At 42.8% G+C, this 21,751-nt stretch overlaps 1 protein-coding gene and 1 long non-coding RNA gene across 2 annotated transcripts; one reads left to right on the top strand and one right to left on the bottom strand.

The window, feature by feature from the left end:
• Nucleotides 1-942: 942 nt before the first annotated feature.
• Nucleotides 943-7,572, bottom strand: LOC310849837. Its single transcript, XR_014567119.1, has 2 exons — nucleotides 7,437-7,572; nucleotides 943-3,453 (listed from the first exon to the last, which is right to left on the bottom strand). It is a non-coding gene; the product is annotated as an uncharacterized lncRNA (long non-coding RNA).
• LOC310849823 (UPF0547 protein C16orf87) lies at nucleotides 7,483-20,003 on the top strand. Its single transcript, XM_083750573.1, has 4 exons — nucleotides 7,483-7,881; nucleotides 15,906-15,999; nucleotides 17,157-17,339; nucleotides 19,294-20,003. The coding sequence occupies exons 1-4, from the start codon at nucleotides 7,816-7,818 to the stop codon at nucleotides 19,410-19,412; spliced, it is 462 nt and encodes a 153-aa protein (XP_083606699.1). The 5' UTR covers nucleotides 7,483-7,815; the 3' UTR covers nucleotides 19,413-20,003.
• The last annotated feature ends 1,748 nt before the right edge of the window (nucleotides 20,004-21,751 follow it).

Raw genomic sequence — 21,751 nt, 5'->3', positions numbered from 1 at the left:
TGGTTTAATTTTATCTCCAGGCGCATTCTTCCATTTTCTCCCAAAACAGATGCCAACAAATTTAAAGGCTGTTTTAACAATATGCAGAAAAGGCCCATGCATATCTACACAGAAGCAACAGCAAAATCCTAGTCATGTCCACTCAGAAATGAGTCTTGGTGATTTCAGTGGGATTTATTTCCAGGTAATCATGTACAGAATTGCAACCGTAGGCAACAATCCTATATACATTGAATTCAATGTGCCTTCTGTATATGCAGGTATAGGATTGCTTGTCAGTGTTACAAGCTGCACTGCCTGTAAGTTTGATTCACAAGCCAATTACGCAGAAGTACTTTGATTGAAAATTAATTTCCAAAATCTTCTGATTCATCAGTTGTACGTGTCTCAGTATGCAGCACTGTAGGTTGTGACACAACAATGCCATCTCTATGATTAACAAAAAGCTGCTGGATATTGTTGTTGATGTGCAGGTTGGTAATCTTTGATGTTTCATGAGAATTATTGGCAGAACTATGACCTTTGTAAAATAATGATGTAAATACTCTGTCTTCACCAGTTTTGATGTTTACTTAAACGTCTGACTGTTGCACAAATAACTTGTATGTGTCAAGTTAATTAAATAAAGAGACTGTGTTGTTACATTCTTGGTTCGGAGAAATCTAGTATGATCAAACAAGGACTTTGGCTATAGGTGCTTCATTAAATTAAAAAGAAAACTAATAACATTCCAGGCCTCATTTAACTAATGCCCCAAGGGATAACTGTTTCATTCGTTGGTATTATACTAAATTTTACTCAGAGTAAATAACTGAAATTAATGAACATGACTTAGTTAGGTCCATTAATTTCAGTTGATCTACTCTGAGTAAAACTTAGTTGACTGCTACCCACTGAGTCTAGTTTTTGTTCAGGAATTAAACTCACTTTGTATGTGAGTTGTTGTTTTTTGCTACAATGTATATATCAAAGAGGAAGAATGTTTGAATAACATGCTACAGCCTGTATTATTCTGAGCCAAAGTGAGAAAAGTTGATATGCCCTAAAAATAGAGATTAATTATCTCAGTAACTAGGTGCATAATTGGAGTGTTCTTTATTAAAAGGCATGCACTGCAAGGTCCCTGGTCCAAGCCTCAGCTCATATGGGAACTTCCTAGATGGCTTTATATAATATGCCACATTTCTTAGCCTTAGCATCTCATTTTTAATCTGAAGACAAGCCATTTGTGAATATTATTCAAGGTGCATTCGCACCTATGTTCTCAAACAGCTGCAGTTAGCAAAACCTTCAGCAGGAAAATACTTCTCTTCTGTACTGTCTGCACTGTGAAATGTGAAGCACTAGAGAACTTAATAAATGCATTGTGCAAATACAGTACAGTAATAAGCATTTAGCATCCTGCAGGTGTGGACAAAGTATGCCCTTGTTTATTGCTTTCCCATCTAGGATGGAGAGAGTTAAGTTCAAGCAAGAACTATAAACAAAGGCTATATATAAGTGCAAAGAGGATAGCTGAAATTACTAGGCACTGCCTCTGACAATATTTCTGAAATGTTACTAAGTTTAAAAAAGATAAAAAAATAAGATACTAATGCTGGCACAGTAAAAGTAGACCGTGATCAAGAAATCAAGATCATGAGAAGGGATAACTTTATGTAACTGAATAAGTAAAGGGAAGGGCGTTTCCAATATATTTTGGTGCCAAAGTATAAAGTCTGATTTATGTTTTTCCTTAATGATAAATATATACTAATACAATAAGTAGCATAAAATCTTCAGTCCTTTAATGGTGCTTGAAGTCTGCCACTGGAAGCAGCTCCAATGAGTTACATCACTTCTAGAGCCAAGATTATTGTATGCTGCCTACACTGGAAAAGACAGCATTGCAAGTACATCTTTGTAATAATGTTGACAGGTCTATGGGCTGTCTAAAGCAATAATCTTCAGAGATATTCCCCTGCCCGAAGACCTCATCCTCCTGGATGCATTATGAAATCAAAGTGTGGAAACAGAATGAGAAGAAATGAATTAACATTTTGTTCAAAATAAGAACATTGCATAATTGTAAGTTGGAATTTCCCCTCTTAAATATGATGTTCCCTGTGTCAGGTGCATGGAATTAGTAGGTTGTTCCCAGACCTTTAATAAAGATGTATAAAATAAATATGTATTCTCAGGGGCAAAGTATTAAAATAATAGAATTTTAGAGTTTGAAGGGACACTGAGGATCATCTAGTCCAGCCCCCTGCAGTGCAGAAATATGCAGCTATCCCATATGGGGATCAAATCTGCAACCCTGGTGTTTTCAGCAGCATGCTCTAACCAACTGAGCTACCCAGGCAGGGTGTGGGGAAAGATGTAATATGTAGGAATTTTTAAATATCTGGGTGGTGCTGTGGGTTAAACCACAGAGCCTAGGGCTTGCCATCAGAAGGTCGGTGGTTCGAATTCCCACGACGGGCTGAGCTCCCGTTGCTTGGTCCCAGCTCCTGCCCACCTAGCAGTTTGAAAGCACGGCAAAGTGCAAATAGATAAATAGGTACTGCTCCGGCGGGAAGGTAAACGGCGTTTACGTGTGCTGCTCTGGTTCGCCAGAAGCGGCTTAGTCATGCTGGCCACATGACCTGGAAGCTGTACGCCGGCTCCCTTGGCCAATAAAGCGAGATGAGCGCCGCAACCCCAGAGTCGGCCACGACTGGACCTAATGGTCAGGGATCCCTTTACCCTTTACTAACAAAATAATAGTATTAACACTGAAAAAATGGGAGAGGAGTTTAATACAAATGGTAGAGCCAGACATGACAAATATAGATTTATAATCTTCAGATATGGCTGTTTTGCCCATTAAATGCTTCTTTTGCCCTGATTCTTTATCTTGTGGGCAGAGAGGTGATGGATTCTGAATTCTTTACTCAATTATGTAGACTAGAAGGTCTGCTTGTTTTATGAAAACAACAGAGGTTATCAAAATTCTATCACTATCATCTTTGTTACTCATCTCTGTCCTAAAGTTTAAAGTGTCTTCTTAATTTCCTTTATTTTTGTGATCACTTTGCATTTTTATAGAGCAGTCAGCTGTGAAAGTGGTTAATGTGTAAAAGTCATTGTCCTTGAATAACACCACATTTGTTTTCAGAGACAAATCAGGAAGACAGCCTCGCTTCAAGGACTTGTGAAGAAAACCTCTTTGCTAGGCCCCTGCAGCAAGTATAGTACCTGAATGTATGAGGAAATCATTTGGAAGCTTCGCAGAAGAGACAAGATTAAACTTGCTTTACTTTGGCAGATGTTTTTGCTTGAGCTGTTTATTTTTTCCATTTTAAGTGAAGGACTTCACTTCTATTGGCATTCACCCATATCATTTCGGCAGCAAACTAAAATGCTTCATGTTGAAGAGCACAAGAATATGGCAATAGCAAATACCAGGCAGAAGAATGCCTCTGTGGGTCTCTGTTGAATACATATGAGAAAACATGGGTCTGTGAGAAATATCTTCAAATTAAGTTACAACTAGGGATGGAGGAAAATTTCTTTTTCTTTTGCATTGTAAAGTGAACCCCCCTTGAGACGGGGACATTCCCAAGGGAACTGAAGGAAACAGTGGTGTGTCCACTCTTAAAGAAAACTTCATTAGATCCCTTAGACCTATCCAATTACCGCCCAGTTTCAAATCTTCCATATCTGGTTAAGGTAATTGAGAGAGCGGTTGCCGAACAGCTTGGTAGGGTTCTGGAGGAAACATCGGCTTTAGATCCATTTCAGTCCGGTTTCCGTCCTGGTTTTGGGACCGAGACGGCTCTGGTTGCCCTAACAGATGATCTCTGTAGACAACTGGATCGAGGCGGGTCAGGACTGGTGATCCTTTTAGATTTGTCAGCAGCCTTTGACATGGTTGATCATGATCTTCTGGACCACTGCCTTGCCGACGTGGGGATATAGGGCATAGCCCGTAACTGGCTGTGCTCTTTTATCTCTGGTCGGGGACAGAGGGTGGCACTAGGGAGGGAAATGTCATCGCGCCACCCCTTGGTGTGTGGAGTGCCGCAGGGCGCAATTCTCTCCCCGATGCTTTTTAACATCTTTATGTGCCCCCTTGCCCAGATTATCCGGAGCTTTGGGCTGGGCTGTCACCAATATGCTGATGACACTCAGCTCTATCTGCTGATGGATGGCCACACCGACTCGGCCCCGAACACACTGACTAGATGCTTAGAAGCTGTGGCTAGATGGTTTCGTGGGAGCCGATTGAAACTAAATCCTTCAAAGACAGAGGTCTTATGGCTGGGTCGGGATGGCATGGGGATGAGGGACCAACTCCCTTCTCTTGCGGGGTCCTAATTAGTGCCACTGCCTTCCGTTAAGAGTTTGGGTGTAATCCTTGATGCCTCCCTTTCCATGGAGGCGCAAGTTTCAGCAACAGCCAAGGCGACATTTTTCCACCTTCGCTGCATCAAGCATTTGGTCCCTTACCTTTCCTGCCCCGACCTGGCCACAGTGATCCATGCGACGATCATCTCCAGGCTTGACTACTGTAATTCGCTCTACTCAGGGCTGCCCTTGAAGCTGTCCCAGAAACTCCAGAGGGTGCAGAATGATGCAGTGAGGCTCCTCACGGGGTCTCTGCCATGGGAGCATATTCATCCAGTGCTTTTCAAGCTGCACTGGCTCCCGGTGGAGTACATGGTCAGATTTAAGGTGCTGCTTTTGACCTTTAAAGCCCTTCACGGCCTAGGACCCTCATACCTACAGGACCACGGAGAGCCTTAAGGTCCATAAATAGCAACACCTTATTGGTCCCGGGCCCTAAGGAAGTTAGATTAGCTTCAACCAGAGCCAGGGCCTTTTCAACTCTGGCTCCGGCCTGGTGGAACGCTCTGCCTCATGAGACCAGGGCCCTGCAGGATCTGATTTCTTTCCGCAGGGCCTGTAAGACAGAGTTGTTCCGCCTGGCCTTTGGCTTGGAACCAATTTGATTCCCTCCCTCTCTTTCTTTTTTCTTTTCCTTCTCCTCCTGTGAGGAGGCTAGATTTTAATATTTTAATGTTTCAATATTTTAATGTTTCAATATTTTAATGTTGTTTTTAAGTTGTAATCATTCAACTTGTTTTTATTATTGCTTGTAAGTTGCTCTGAGCCCGGCCTTGGCTGAGGAGGATGGGGTATTATTATTATTAATAATAATAATTACGTAATTTGCACTTGAACCAATGTATGAATTGAAACACAGCTATCCTTCAAAATTTACACTTCTCCAAATTTTGTGATGCAGTTCTCCAACCAAACAATATATGCAAAAATGTATAGATTGGAGGTTAATGTACATAAAACACGCTAGTGAAAATAACATACAAATTTGTACAAAAATAACATAGTTTGCCTTTGTATTAGGGCAAACTGTTTACAAGAATGTTTACAAAAATTACATACAAAAATGTGTTTATTAGGAGAAATTTGCCCTGAAGTGTTGACTAATTTTCATGTGTTGTTTTTAAAAAAATTGTTACAGAAATGTGAAGAATGGATTTAAGATTGGAAAAATGAGAAATGTAGAGAAACAAAAGTGACAGGTTCATCCATCCCTAGTTACAACCTTTGCTTTGAGCTGGAAGCCTGTTTGAACAGTGTCTATGCTCTGAGTCTTTGGAATCTGTCCTGTGTGAACCAATTATGATACCATTTTGTGAATAGCATTTTGTGGAAATTTCAAAATGTAAAAACCAGGACACCACAAAAGTTGTAGAAAATTGACTTGCCTAAGATCCAGGGCAAAGTGCAATTTTTGGAAATTCCCCCCAGATGTCAACTCCGCCTTTGAAATCCCTGTAATGTCCAGGAAAATCTGGACGTATGGCAGCCCTGTGTAACATACTATATTTTGCAGAGTGTGGTTTGAGTATCTCCTTGATTCAGATAGTTGAAGCCATAAGAACCCCATGGTTCTATATTTGACGACTCACCCAATTTATAACTTCCTTTCCCCTAGAGGCTTTGGAAGTGTGCTGTTTCCAGCAGGAGTTCATTTACAAACCTTGCCATTAGAGTCACTCTGGATTGCTAGTACTGTACAAAAGGCCATGCAGCCTCCCCACCCCCACCCCTGCAAGCATTCATAGGAAGCTGCCTTGTATTGAGTCTGGCCATCTAGCTCAGTATTGTCTACTCTGACTGGCAGCAGCTCTCCAGTTTCAGACAGGAGATATTCCTGGCCGAATCTGGAGGTGCCAAAGATTGAAAATGGGATGTCCTGGATTCAGTGCAAATCCCCTACCATGGAACTATGGACCTTGCCCAAAGAGAGCAGGAGTGGAACCAATAACAATTTAATCACCAGGCTTTCAAGTTTTGTCTTTAAGGGCACTTAGCAAGGATTAGTTACCCCCTAACATCCCTAGGTTTGAGAGGGTGTGGGGCATTGCCTTCCCTGAGTTATGAAACAAGAACATTTTGATGTTGTATTGTTTCCATTTGTATGTTTTTGAGACAAAAAATATGGTGCTGCATGGGCGCCCAACAACACGTCTCTATGTGGCAAGCTTACCATATCAATATGTGAGACTTATTCAAAATTGTCCCTTCGCAGAATCTATTTTATTGTATGGCTCTTCTGTTTATTTTATTCCAACTTCAATAATGCACTCCATGTGGTCATTTTTAAAAATTATAGTCTTGTTTGTATGTTGTTGTTTTTGAAAACTGAATAAGCACCTCTTTTTTAAAACATAAAATCCCCTAGCTAGAATCAAATGACTGAGAGGTGTAAAAAAAAAAAAAAAGTGTGCTCCTCCTGTTTCTTTTTTCTATCTTTGAGACCTCCAGATACTAAGCAGTCTATAAATACACCTAATGATAATAAAAAATATGAATAGTAAAATGTGTTCATAATGGATAAATGGGACGCTTTTGAGCAGGCACTCAGGATGGCGCTGTTAACTGGTAATGTGCACGAATCTGAGAGAACTGTGGGAGTAGGGCTTGGGCCAAATGGAAAAGAAATAAGAGAATAAGTTGAATTATGTTTTTCTTTGCTGCCTTTGTAAATAGATGCTACTCCTTTTATTTTTAAGATATTGTATATTCAGTGTTGATATGATTTGCACAAGTATGATCCATGTGAGTTTGCCGAACATTTTTGAATTTTGAATAATAATAATAATCCAAAATTGAATATTAACTTTTTTTAAAAAAATGTCGTCGTCGTCCCTTTCTTCCCCGTTTCTAATCCGTGCCTGCTTCTTTTATTTGATGTATTTCCCGCCTTTTCCTCCTCAGGCGTATCCCCTCCCCTTCTGCTCCATTAACCCCCCAAACCGTCGCTGAGGCGACTCTCCCGCCCTCCCCTCTTGCCCCCACCCTCGGCGCCGTCTCTCATATCTAATTCCACCAATCCCAGAGTGAAAACGAGCCTTGTCATTTCATTAGCTCCGCCCCTTTACCTCTCGCAACTGATAAAGAGGTGTGGCTTTTGGCAGTCGGGAAACGGTTTCCTGTTTCGGCTTTGAAAAGCCTCCGTTGTGCCCGCGCGCGCGCACACGCACGCACGAGCGTCCCCAGGGTTTGGCAGTGGTCGGGCCGCCGGCGGAGCTTTGGAGGTCCAGCCCGCGCGCGCACACAGAAGGGGAGGGAGGGGTGAGTGTGGGCAGGCGCGCGCGCGCGCGGCGGCGGCAGCGGCGACTGCTACTGGCTGTGATTGGCGCGAGGGCTTAGTTCCATCCAGGTGGGAGGGGCGGCTCGCTCTCGGTCTCTCCCTGTGTCTCCTTTGCAAGCTGAGCAGTAAGTAGCATCTGCTGCTGTGCGCGAGACCAGGCAAGGAGCATGTCTGCAGGCAGGGCCAAGAAAGTGAAGATGGCCACCAAGTCCTGCCCAGAGTGCGACCAGCAGGTAAGGCTTTAGTAGTGTGAATAAGGAGATCGCCCCGAAAACGTGGACCACGTCCTCCCTGGCTCAGGTTGTGGGTAAAGGAGGACACATCGAAATGCCCCAAGTGCTTTTTCTCCATCCTGAGTTTTAACAGCTTACCTTAAGCATCCAGGTGTGTTGCATTGCATTGCATGCCCACATAGGCATGTCGAGGACGAGGATGGCACTCCTTCCCCCCCCAACCCACCCTCGCAAAAGTCTTAGTCTGAAATCCTGCACTGAATAATTCTATTACATTAAGATTTGTAGAATGCGTTTAAAAACAAATATTATGCTTTACACCCCCCAAAGTATTTGCTGCAAATGTCATTGCATTGTATTGTTGGCAGCTGCAGTTCCTTGGCAAGAGGACAAGAGGAGGTTTGGATTGGTGACTTGTGAAGCTTTAAATAAAGGAATCTGTGCTTTTAGCCCCTGCCCTATATAATTTTGTGGCGCTGCGAGTGTTCTGAATAAATACATTCAGTATGTTCTCTTGAAGAGTTATCTGGAAGAGGTGACAGATGGAAGAATAATAAGGCTGTTGAACTTGCAATATTAATATTTCCTGATGAACAGGATTAGGGATTGGCAGTGCACTCCTATGCACGTCTACTCAGAAGAATGTCTTACTGATTTAATCAGGGCATATTCCCAAGGAAGTATGTATAAGATTGCAGCCTTAGGAGCTGAAAATGAGACTGGAGACTTATGTACACTCATATATTGATTTTAGTCTTTTAAAAATACTGCTGTGCTACTTCCTGTAAATGATGGTGTTTGTTCTTGCCCATGTTTTGAGATTATATCAGTCAAGTTTGACTCTGCTACTATTCTCTTCAAAAGATGTAGCAGAGGTTTTGTGGTGTTACAACTGTATGTAGCCCACTGCTGCCCTATTATATGTTTGAGCTGGAAATATATACACACAGGTACTGTTGTGACCAGGTCACTCAGTGGCTAAACATCCTTACATTTGACACCTTGTGTTGCAATTGAGAATCGGCTGTTCTTCATTCTGCTGGGTGAAAAGGTTCATGAGACTCAAATAATTATATACCCCACAGCATTGGTATGGTAAAAATTATTGTGTGTTTCATACCTTGTTGAAATAACACAGAAACTTTAATTGTATTGAAGAAAGAAGCCTGTGTTTTTCTTTTTCCAATCCCCAGATGCTATATTTAATTGTCATTTTCCTCTGTCCTTAATCTGTTTTGTTTGAGGGGATTCTTATTGCAATTTTCTCCTTAAAACTGAGATTATAAAATACTGGAAGTTGCCTTGGTGGGGGTCAATACTAGCAAACACTGTTGTTGACTCTTAGAAATGTTATGTGTGTGTGGACAGAGCTGGTACATGTTGCTACCACTATGACCTTTTATTTACTGATTTATTAATTTCAATCTTTCATTTTCCCCAAGTTGCTCAGGGGTGCAGTGAGCTCCACACACATTTAATCCTCACAACAACCCTGTGAGGTAGATTATGCTGAGCAAGACTGACTGGTCCAAGCTCATCCACAGCTCAGTAGGGATTTGGTCTTGGGGCCCCCTGGTTTCTCTATTGGACACATTAATTACTGTTGATTGCATTATGGTAGCATTCGTCTTTTAAGCTTCAAGTTGATTTAGTTGATCTTAGTAGGCCCAGAATCACTCAAGCTCAAATCTGTTGGTTCAATTCGTCTCCCCACAATGCTTAATGGGTTTAAGCTGGGTTTGAAACTATTTAACTAGCTTTAGCTCCACACTTCATGTGACAAACATGTTGCTGCATGTAAACTGGGTGTTTACTGTAGCAAACATGTAAAGTGTGGATGACGCGTCTTCAAAAGCCTCAATATACCCTTTGGGGAAATCCGTCTCAGTCAGGTTTCCTAGATGCTCCCTCTCTCCCCCAGTTTATGTGTATGCTTTAGGAATCACCATCGTATGCGCAACAGATACATTTTCCATGTAAAGTGTGGAGCTGCTTTTAATTATGGCATTTTCCTGATGCAACTTCTCAATGCTACGCAGTTCCTCACAAAGCAAGGGTTCCTATTTTGTCAGATGGGTGTATTTTACACAGCATGGAAAAGTTATTCTGAGAGTACAAGTTTGTAAGTAGCAGATGGGATGTCTTGTGGCCCTATAAGGCCTTGTTTCGCTTGCCCCAGTGAGAATCTGCTCATAGTTTATTTTACCCTCTAAGACTCCTGCATCGCAAACAGCTGTCTCTGGATATGTTGGAGTTTATGCAGTTGTGTCTGGTGTCTGTGTCTTGATCTTCAACCTTATGAAAGCAGGCCAACCCGGTTTCCTTTTTTCCCATCCTAGAGATTGCCTTTGGAAGGAGTTTGCTCTGTGCAATCTGTCCTTACCGCCCAAGAAGGAGCCTGACTCAAATGTGGGGGGTTCTGCATAGCTATTGCTGTCTCTGCCTGTGCTCCAGTTCTTTCCATATGCTCCATTCACTCTTACCACACTTTTTCGTGTTCTGAGGGGGTTTGCTGAATGTGTAATAGGGAGGTAGTCATCGTGCTCTGGCAGAGTTGTGCCGAATAAACCGTTCCCCCCACCCCTCACAAGGCCTAGTGGCACACAGCTGTAAAGAATAAGAAACTAAAAAAAGAAAGAGAGCTTATTATAAAACAGCTTCTGATCTTTAGCATTTAAACACACCACCCAGCCAGCTTGCTGCTTAGTCATTTCACGGCTGTAATTTTTTAATATTACGTACATGCTGTGTTGTGTTAGTGCTCTGATAAAAGGGCTTGTGGTAGCACCTCAGTTTGACAATCTCTCAGCCTAACCTGCCTAACAGGAGAGACCCCATTGCCCTCACAGAGATACAATTCTCAAGAGTGGTTTAAGAAGCACCTCTTCTCCCCAGGGAATTGTAGCTCTGTGAAGTTGAATAAGGGTCTCCTAACCTGGAGGTTAGTTCCGGTGCTTGGCTAACCGTAGCCAGGCTACTGCTGTCCAGGTGGGGTTGCAAGCTAGTTCATGAATTCGATTGGTGAAAGGTACCCAACGTCACCAGGACCTCCGTAACAACCTGATCCTTGACAGGATTGCAGCCCCATTGAAAACAGGTTGGACAGATGAACCATCTCTTGACAGCACATCAGGACAAATACTAAAAGGAAGTAATTCTTCATGCAGCACGTCATTAAACTGTGGAAGTCCCACAGGAGGTGGTGATGGCCCCAACCTTGAATGGCTTTAAAAGAATTAGGCAAATAAATTCATGGAGAAGAGGGTTCCCAGTGGCTACTAGCAATGATGCCGTGCTGCCACAGTTGGCAGCAGTAATGCGTCCGAAGGCTAGTTGCCGGAAACAACAGGAAGAGAGTCTGCTTGAAGGTTTCCCAAAAGAGGCACCTGGCTGGCCACTATGAGAATAGGATGCTGGAGTAGATGGGCCATTGGCCTGATCCAGAAGACTGTTCTTATGTTCTTTGTTGTCAGGGTGAGCTTTAGTTTATTGGCTGACATCCAGTCCACAACTGATTCTGAGAATGACTCGGCACTTCCTCACAGGAATGTGAGAGAAAGGGGAGGGAATTCTGAAAATATTAATGCCGTCCACCTTCAGAAGACATCTCATTCTGTGGTTGTAAAAAGTGGGAGGGGGATGCCAGAGAGCTGAACTCTAGTCTTTTAGTATCATATTCTGAAATGGGCCCTCCAGAGAGGTGGAGAATCACTCAAACACTGTTTTTTCAACTCCCTATTCAGAGGGTCAAATCTAACCGAGTAATATTCGCAGTAGGCCCATTGAAGTCGGTGAATGCAAGTTAGTCACGGCCAGGTAGCTCAGTTGGTAGAACATGAGACTTAATCTCAGGGCAGTGGGTTCCTGCCCCATGTTGGGTGAAAGATTCCTGCATTGCAGAGGGTTGGACTAGATGATTCTTGTGGTCCTTTCCAACTCTATGATTCTTTGGTTAATTTCAGTACGTCTCCTCTTAGTAGGACTAATATTGGATGAAAACCAGAGAGCTTATACTGAAGGGTGCCATGGCTGATGTTATCAGAAGCCTCTGAGAGCTCCAGGAAAATTGGCAGGGCACACTCCTGCTGGTTAACAAGTCATCAGTCAGGGTGCCCAAGATGGCTTCTGTATTGAAACTAGGCCAAGCTGAAACAGATCCAAATTAACAGTTGCATCCAGGAGTGCCTGGAGTTGTGTGCATCTTCTTAATTCTGACAGTCTGCTGCTGTTTGGAGGAGGCTGCTAGTCTTTGCATTTCCAATAATTAGGTTTTTACATCAAGGCTGATTTCAGCATGCCTCTGCTTTGAGTGAAGGCTTCCCATTGACATTTACAATAATAGATCTAATGCAAATCTTTCAGGCTGCCACCCTAAACAGGCGTGCCTAGGTGTAAGACCCACTGGAAGAAGAGGTCCTTGTTTCTGAATGAGCATGTTTAGGATTGTACTGTGGTGCCGTTACCTTTTTTTAGCTTTATACAGCTAGGTTTTGTGGCCTGGCCTCTTTCATGCTTTAAGTCTGCAGGCCTTTGCTGACACTGATAAGTTCAGCTAAGCATGACATAGTTTCCTGAGCTAAACAAGTTTAATTCTCATCTTTTGGGCCTGGGACAAAAGCAAAAATCGCAGAGAATCTACTGTGGCATAAATGTGTTTTTGAGGAGTTTGGGTTTTATTTGTTTATTTTATTTTATTTTTATTTATTCATACGGTCCTTCACTAATTATTTTGAATTTGTAGGTTAATATTTACAGTTACTCAGAGTGTCTTTTCTCAAGTTCTTTGGTGGAAACTTTCGGGGTCCTTACCAAAGGGAGAAAAGTCTGATTTGTATGAGTTCTCTATGAGATGCTGACGTACAGATTTGGGTAGGAAAATAAATTGGCTGTTGAATAGAGTGCCTCTGATGAAATGTTAACAAAAGTAGCACCCATTTTTAATCCTCCACCACCTGTAAAAAAGCACATTCCTCAGGTTAAAATCCTGTACTTTTCTTAGCCTGAGGACTGCATTCTGGGCAACTTTCTGAAGGCCATATGCCAGTGGTAGCTCGAGCCAGAGGCGGAACCAGAAATGTGAATGTTACCTTTCTATGATAGGCTCATTTTGATACAAACATGTCCCTCTGTCTCTTCCACGCGGACAAGGCCTGAGACGGAGTTTAAGGACCTATTACAGCCAGGCAAAGACACTTGAGGTGTGAAGTCTAGAGGAGCCAGATTAAGAGACATGAGGGCCACATCCAGATTAAGAGACATGAGGCTCTCCACCTCTGCTGCACGTATTTAACTGGGTTGATTGCCCAGCCCCACTGGTGTGAGAAGACACATGCAACAAATGTGGGTTCAGACAGAGCACCGCTCTCCACATTCAATATCATATCAAATGCACAGAAGGCCATTCACGCATGGGGATCTCTTGAGAGCGTGGCAAATGTATTTTGTGTCTTCTGTATGATGCCAGAAGCTTTAATATTAGTCGGGTGCTTAACCGTAGCTACATGCTAGGCTGTAATCAAAACTAGCCAATGCAACTGAAAAAACTGCAGGGTGTTAACTTAAAAGGGGTTGCTGACGTTTTCCTGGAAATGGCAGAATAGACGGTTGTCGATTAAGGAATCAGTGTTTCCACTGAAGTGAGCCTTTTTGTATGCAAGCATAGATCGCTTCATGAGCAATGGAACTCCTTCCTTTCTCTGAATAGCAACTTTGTGCTGCCTCGGAAACTGCTTCTGAAAATTGTTGTGGGGGTGGGACGCTTCTTCCTGTTTTCTTCACTGGATGTGGAAGCTCCATGACTTCTGGCTCTTGCAAGGGAAGCAGCAGTAATAAATACCACTGCAGTCTTAAGATTGCGCGTGAGTGGTGTTCTGGAAGAATGCCTTTCTCATTTTTGTTTTTCAAATGGGCTTATTCATAAAAATTACGTGAATGAGATTATCAATGAAGGTTGCCTTGGGGTTTTTTGATCCAATTAATTGCCTCCAAGTGCATCATGAATGGGGCCCATTGTGAATAACGCAGAGCCTTGGCAATTAATGCACGACCCAGGAAGAGCAATAATCTGCTGTATGAGGGCTGTCTGCTCGTAAACTTGCATCTGCATGTAGGGTTGCACAGGAAACGGAGCCCTACCTCTGGTGGCACTAATAACTCAGTGTGATGCATACAGTAGGAATATTCTTGCCCCTTTTCAAAGAAATGCAGAGGCTGAATACCATTTGTTCTTCTAATATTAGCTCATGAAAGGGAAACCCATGTGTGGTTGGGACAGCTTCAAGGTTTCATTCTAATTTAGCCTGGGTCTAAGCTGTTTTAGCAAAGCTATCTGAAAGACCATGTTTTTAATGAAAGGGGTACTGTTGTTGTTATAATATGTATTTTTAATACATGTATTTTTAATACACATTCTTAATATATTGTTTTAAATCCATTACTGCTTAATTACTTTTTCTTTGTTTTCAGCGGTTTCCATTTTATCTGTGTTTTTGTACTTTTTGCCTGTAAGCCGCCTTCATCCCTGGTCTGGGGAAAGGGCATGGTATAAATAAATATAATAAAAAAATAAAATTTATCGGGACTAACGGCAGGCACAATTAAGAATGCTATGGCAGCTGGCAGGCGTAGATTTGCGATGTGCTCATTGTGCCAGACGTAGAACACGTAATCAATACCTGGCCTGTTAATAACAGGTGTGATAACTGGGCAGCAGGTCCTTCTGCCACGATGCTGTTTTGTTAACATTTCCAGAGACACAACCTCTTTATTGCACGGTTTGTTTATCATTAAGATAATGACATTATGAATCAGAATGAGTTGAGTAGATCATTTACAGTGGAATCCCATGCTTGGGAACATAGGGGGAGGTTGCCTTGCATTTTGAATCGGGCCATTGGTCCATCTAGCTCAGGATGGTCTACACTGAGTGGCAGCAACAGCTGTCCAGAGTTTCAGATGGAGGACATTCCCAGCCGTATCTGGAGATGCCAGGGATCAAACCTGAGGCCTCCTTCATTCAAAGTGGATGCTTGACCACTGTCTTCGCAGCCCTTGCCCGTGTCTACTCAGAAGGAAGTCCCACTGAGTTCAATATGGCTTACTCTTAGGGAAGTGGAGTTGCAACCTTAAACTGCCCAAGTATCAGTATCACCAACGGGTATTCTGCAGAAACCACAGATGACGTCATAAAATTGTTCCTTGGACTGTGTAGCCATAGATGGTAGTTGAACATTGGAGTGTTCATCCATTAAAAAAGATTGAAGAGATTGTTTCCTTCCCTCCCACCCAGCCAGCCAGCCTTCCCCAAACTGTTGTAATTCAGATATTGCTGGGTGAAGGCTCTCATCAGTCACAGCCAGCATGGCCAATGGTTATGGTCAATTGGGGCTGGAATAAGCATTTGGACCACATATAACTACAGTCTAAAATATATGGGGGAAATTGCTATAGCTCAGTGCATAATCCTTGCATGGTAAAGATCCTGGGTTCACTTCCTAGCATATGTCTGCCTGAATCCCCGGAGAGCTGCTGCCAGTCAGTATATAGACAAGGCTGTGCTAGATAAGGACCTAAGAGGCTGCTGGATCAGGCCAGTGGCCCATCTAGTCCAACATCCTGCTCTCACAGTCGCCAACCAAGTAGGAGCTAAGCACAAGAGTGTCCTTCCCTCTTGTGGTTTCCAGCAACTGGTATTCAGAAGCATTTCTGCTACTGTGGGGGGCAGAGCAAAGTCATTATGGGCCGGTAGCCATCAATAGCCTTTTCCTGCGTGAATTTGTCTAATCCTCTTTTGGAGCCATCCAAGTTGGTGGCTGTCCCTGCCTCCTGTGGGAGTGAGTGTTGCGTGAAGAAGTACTTTCTTTGATCAGTAATGGATTTTCCAACAGTTGGACCCATGGCCTCACTCATTGTAAGGCAACTTCTCATGTTCCTGTGTAAAGCAGTGCAGTCCTGGGGCAGTTTTTAACCTGATATTTGTCAGTTCTTTTGAAATGTAGTCCTTTTCTCTTCTGTCTCTCTTCCAGGTTCCTGTTGCATGCAAATCCTGTCCGTGCGGCTATATATTTATCAGTCGAAAACTCTTGCATGCTAAACGTTCTGAAAGGCTGCCGTCCTCAGGTACTTTTCTACTTGATGGCTTTCTTATATTGTTGTGGTTTTAAAAGAGTATAGCTGAAGGGGAAGGATTAAGTAGTGTCTCCACCCCCCAGGATATCCCTGGGTGCCAGCTTCCACTGCTGGCTCCTGGCACAGACCAAGACTGCTATACATCTCTGCTATATAATGTTTTGTTCAGGTGCTGTAATGGGTATTCTGCTGTCGGTATATCAGTTGGGCAAAATGTGGGTTTTCTTTTGACACAAAGGTTCAGAAATGTTTTCTGCTTCTGGCTTTGTTTACCCAACCCTTTCCCTACCTCCTTCCTCTACTTTCGTCTGTATCTCTTGTACAGTGGTACCTTGGGTTAAGAACTTAATTCATTCTGGAGGTCTGTTCTTAACCTGAAACCGTTCTTAACCTGAAGCACCACTTCAGCTAATGGGGCCTCCCACTGGCGCTGCGCCGTCACTGCACGATTTCTGTTCTCATCCTGAAGCAAAGTTCTTAACCCAAGGTAATATTTCTGGGTTAGCAGGGTCTGTAACCTGAAGCGTATGTAACCCGAGGTACCACTGTACTCCTCTTCATTTATGCAAACTCCTGCCTGTTTGATGAGTTCTCTCTTTCTCTTTCTCTCTTTCTCTTTCTCTTTCTCTTTCTCTTTCTCTTTCTCTTTCCTTCCTTCCTTTCTTACCAGCCATTTGATTTTTAACCAGTTTCTGTCAACCTGTTGCCCTTCAGATGCTTTAGACTGCATTTCCCATCAGCCTTCTGATGGGAATTGTAGTTCTAAGCATTTGGAGGGTGCCACTAGCTTGGCAAAAGCTGCTCTTACTTCCTGTACACCTCTGCTCCTGTTTTCTTTCTGGTTCAGCAATTTGGGTATTATTCATTGTGCAGATTGTGGCAAGAAAAAGGCGGATCTGTTTGGTTACGTGATCTTTTGAAGAATTGGATTTAGAAAGAAAAGCATCACTGGTTATAGAGGCAATTTCATTTTGACATTTATGCTTTGTGAATAATACCTCTTTTTTTAAAAAAACTGGGTGAAGAGGCCGGGGTGGTGCAGATAAACAGTATGGTGGAGTCAAAGGGCTCACATTGAGCAATGTCAGAGAAGCAGATCTTAAAATGTACAGTATCATAATAATGGTGGTGATAATGTGTTGAAACAGAAAGCAGAAGTGAAGCTAAGAGGAGACGGACAGAGAGAGTCACAAGAGAGAGGATAAACTCCGTGGTAAATAAAGATTTAGAAAACAGGAGAAGATCCAGATCAAACAGCCATTCGGATCACAGTAGAAGAGGAAGAGGACGACCAAAGACCACCTCAGCGAAAAAACACGAGGAGGAAAGAGGTATAAAAGGCAGAGAGCTGCTGCTTGCTGATCTTAGCATGCTGTAGAGGCCACAAGCATATGAGGGTCTGTGAGTTTCTTTCCCCGCCACACACGAGGAAGAAGGGGAGGGGAGATTTGTTTTTGCCTTTGTGATCATTTCCTCATTTTGGTCGAACGGACTGGGGACTGTTGTGGTAGGGAAGGCAAACATCCTTCCTTCTGAGGAAATTAGAGTTGTTTTATAAGCTATGCTTACAGGGCTGCCTTGTGAACCTACCCATCCTTTGCTTCTGAGGCTGCCTCTTACTTGCAGAGATAATCATTGGGTGGGAAATGGAAGAGGTCAAAACATCCAACATCCCATCACCATTTCCAGTGTCAAAGCTAGATTGGGCAGGTCAGGGAGTGGGGGAGCAGGATACTGTCACTGGCCTCATGTGAGGCACAATGCAAAGTCACATTGGCACGGGGCAGGATACTGGAGGGCAGAGTTCTTGCAAAACAACAAACCACCAGTCAGATATAGTGGACTGCTGAGGATCAAGCTTAAACACTGATATGGTTTGCCAATGGTAAACTGTGGCTTGTTGGGAATGAGATAGCCTGCTTGTGCCACTGTGGCTGTTCTGCTGCTCCTCAAGTTCTACCTCTGCCACCACACTACCAGGAGTAGAGCCATGGTTTGGCTTAGTGTTTCGTGCAAACCTGGGCTCGTGGCTTGTCTCATTCTGAACAAACCATGCTTTTTTCCTTGGCATGTCCCAAACGAACCACAAGCCTGGGTTCAGATGCGTTGCTAAGCTAGGCCACGTCTTAACTCATGGCGTAGCAGGAGTGGGGGAGGAGTGAAGCAGCTATAGTCGTTGCCCTGTGCACCCTGCTTACATGTCCATCTATGGTAAGCCATAGTTTGGCTTACAGTGGCATGCAACTGAAGCCATTATGATGATTATAAAATCAAGGCAGTCCCAGCAGTCATAATTTGCCATGGGGAGCTCCCATTGTGAGTGCAGTAAGTAGGACAAATAAAAGAAAGCCCGCTAAGAAATTGCTGAGTTACAGCACTTCAAAGATTTCTGACTTGAAGTGCAGTTTGTAATATATCTTGCCCCCCCCCCCCCCCCGGCTACCTAAAACATACCTCCTAGCTTTTCCTTTCTTCAGGTTTAGGTTGTCTCAAAAATTACAGGGGTCTGTTTTGGTAAAATTTCTGTTTTTCTTTAACTGTTTGGTTCATTAAAGTAATGTTCTCATTTCTGAAAAATTGGCTCATAAATTAAGGGGATCTTGGGGTGCAGCTAAACTTATGGATTCTGCCTCTCTTTGACAGCTGTGTTTCTTATGACAGGCCGATCATGGGTGTTCATAACAGTTGTTTTGTATTTTCTGTATATCTGGTTTTTTTTTTTTAATCCAATGTGTAGTCTCTTGAGAATGTACTTTATTTTATGAGATAATGGCTGTGAACCCTGTTTGTTTTGTACAGTTTTTTTTATTTTAAAAAGACTTCATATTTCTTACTTGGTTGTTACTTTAACTTCATAATAAAGCCTTGAAAATTATACATTAAAAATACCTGACACAGTACTAGCATTAACTGTTAAAACCTCCTTTTTCATGGTGTATACATTTGAGTCACAATCTGTTAATTTTATCTCTATGAGACATGGCTGTATATAACTAGAATGACTGAAATGACCTAAACTAGGGTCCTTCTTTTATAGGAAGGTATCTGTCTTCACATAATCTTCATATTGGCAAAGTGCGCAGCATAATTGCATGTCTTAAATCAACAGAGGGATTATTGACCGCTGTCAGGTTTTATACAAGCCGGTTTTTCTTCATGGGGAGAGTGTGGCTTATATTTAGACCAACACAGCAAAAAGAGTGTTCATCTGTGTGTCCAATTCCCACTTTTTAAAAGTAGCTGAAATAATACTTGGCTTATGCAATGCTTTTTCTTTTTCTGCAGAGAAACAAGAGAAAGAAGTTGACATGTATGCAAACCTATCTGACGAAAAGGCTTTTGTATTTTCCGTGGCCTTGGCAGAAATAAACAGAAAAATAATCAGCCAGAGGCTTATTCTGTGATTGCCTGGCCCAGGACCTATGCATGCTATGGTGTTTAAGCCAGGCAGTGGATTTCGAACTGTCGGTGGCCTCTCAAGCAAGGAATGCCGCTGCCTGCCTTAGTGAAGGCTGTATGTCTCTTTTCCTTGCTGACCTTCTGCTGCGGCTGTTGCTGTTTGGATCATGCAGACGTCTTGTTCCAGCTAATTGTCAAGAAGGAAGACGACTAGCACTTTGCTTGGGGGGGGGGGAGAAATCAAAATCTGATGAACGTGGCATCTTGAAGAACTCAACAGAGTTGTTAAAAACTGTTCTTTTGAACACTTCTGCAATTAAAATGCAATGTTTTAATTAATTTAAATCTCCTTCACCATAGAGTTCAGATTTTGCAGCTTTATTGGAGCTTACATGTACATAGTTAAGCTAACTTCTTAATAAATCGATATTCTGGTGTTTGTTTTTATTAATCTGCCGAATTGATCTGGGAGCCATAGCGTGTTTTTACTTCCGGTTTAAGAGAGTCTGAATAAACGCTTCTTAAGTCAGCGTACAGATCATTTGTGCATAGAGCAGAAGTGTGATATATGGGCAATAAAGTGAAAATCAATTATTCCTCTTTTTTTCCAGAAGCATTGATGCATTTGTGTTGGACTGTCACCCCTTTTAATCTCAGCTGCAGAATCAAACTAGTTTGATTAACTATGCATACATCTACATGTGACGAAAACAGCAGCTTTGAAGCGTGTGGAGAGGGGGGGGAAGGGTTTTTAACAAGGAAGACCTGAAGTCTTGCTAGGAAATCTTCCGGATTCCATGTTGGGCTTCTTTTAGGTTTTTTCCCTAGAGATGCTTTGCACTTGTGCAAACCTTGTTTGTTTTATTTATAGAAGTATTTCCATAGCTTATTTGCAGGTGGTCCCATTTTGGATACATAGTCAACAACACTCATACTTGAACATTGAAAATAGAGGGAGTCAGCTGGGCCTGCAAGAAAAGGCAACAGTATGCAGTGCTGTTTCTAGCCAGCTAGCAGACACACTGCCCTTTTCCAGGACACTCTGTTACATCCCCTCTTAATTTTATGCCTGCCCCTTCCAACAGTCACTCCATGGCCACTGAGCATGCTCAGACTCCACAGCCTGGGGCCACTACAATTCCGTCAGAGGCAAGTTTGGGCCGCAAGCCACCTACTGGTTCAATCCTGGTACTGCTAGGTCATTTAGTTTACTTGAAATGCTTTTATTTTGCATGCTGATGATAAGAATTCCTTTTTCCTGGGGGCATCGTGGACCCTTGCGACTGAGTGGGCTAAGTGAGTGCCTTGAAGGGCTTTCTAATGAGGATAAGCAGAACAGCCCATGAAAAGCTGTTGACAGTCGAATGGAGAAAACAAAATTCCCAATATCTTTCAGAATGCAATTACTCTGTGTGTGTGTGTGTGTGTGTGTGTGTGTGTGTGTGTGTGTATATATATATATATATATATATATATATATGAATGAAGATCTCCTTTACAAAATGGAAAACAAATTTCTTTGGTAAAGCATATATTTTGTCTTTTGGGAAACCCTCTTAAGAAACCAGCCTCTCCGCAGGGAAAAAATAAGCTGTTGCCTCTTTAATTTCAAATGCGATTAAAAATAACTCTTCACTTCACTGGAAAATCATTTCACTTCCTGCAAGCAAAGCCTATAATTTATAACATTGTGGGGAGCTTTTGTTTCTGTTGTGTGGTTTCTCTTACCCCCCCCTACCTTCCTGCCCAGTTCTCTAGCTCTTCAAATTGTAGGCTGTGCCTCTACATTTTTAATTCGTTGTGCATGGAGAACATTGGCGCTGAGTTGTCTTTGAGCCTTTGAAAGCTGGAGTTGGAAAGCTGGACTTCGGGTGCTTATTTACAGCAAGCGGGCCAGGAGCAATTATGGAAATAGGATTGTAGAACTAATAAGATGTGTCTCTCTCCCTACCCTCCCCCCCCCCCCAAACCTATACCCATATGGACAACTTGGAACAACTTTGGAAAAGCACCAACATCGTATTTATTTACATTCTGGTCTGTGAACAGCAGCAATTTGGAATGTAAGAGCATAAGAAGTGCCCTGCTGGATCAGGCCAGTGATCCATCTAGCCCAGCATCCTGTTCTCACTGCGACCAGCCTGATGCCGATGGGAAGCCGGCAAGCTGGACCTGAGGAGAGCAGCACACTGTGTATACCAGCAAGTGGTATTCAGAGCCAAGATGTATCTGACGGTGGAGGTAGAGCTTAGCCATTGTGGCTAGTAGCCACCAATAGCCCTCCCATTATTTTTTCCAATCTTTTAAAGCTATCTAGGTTGGTGGCCATCACTGCCTCCTGTAT

The sequence above is a fragment of the Podarcis gaigeae genome, assembly GCF_964106915.1.
Source record: "Podarcis gaigeae genome assembly, chromosome: 8".
Taxonomy (NCBI): domain Eukaryota; kingdom Metazoa; phylum Chordata; class Lepidosauria; order Squamata; family Lacertidae; genus Podarcis; species Podarcis gaigeae.
This window is presented reverse-complemented; position numbering and strand designations above follow the sequence as displayed.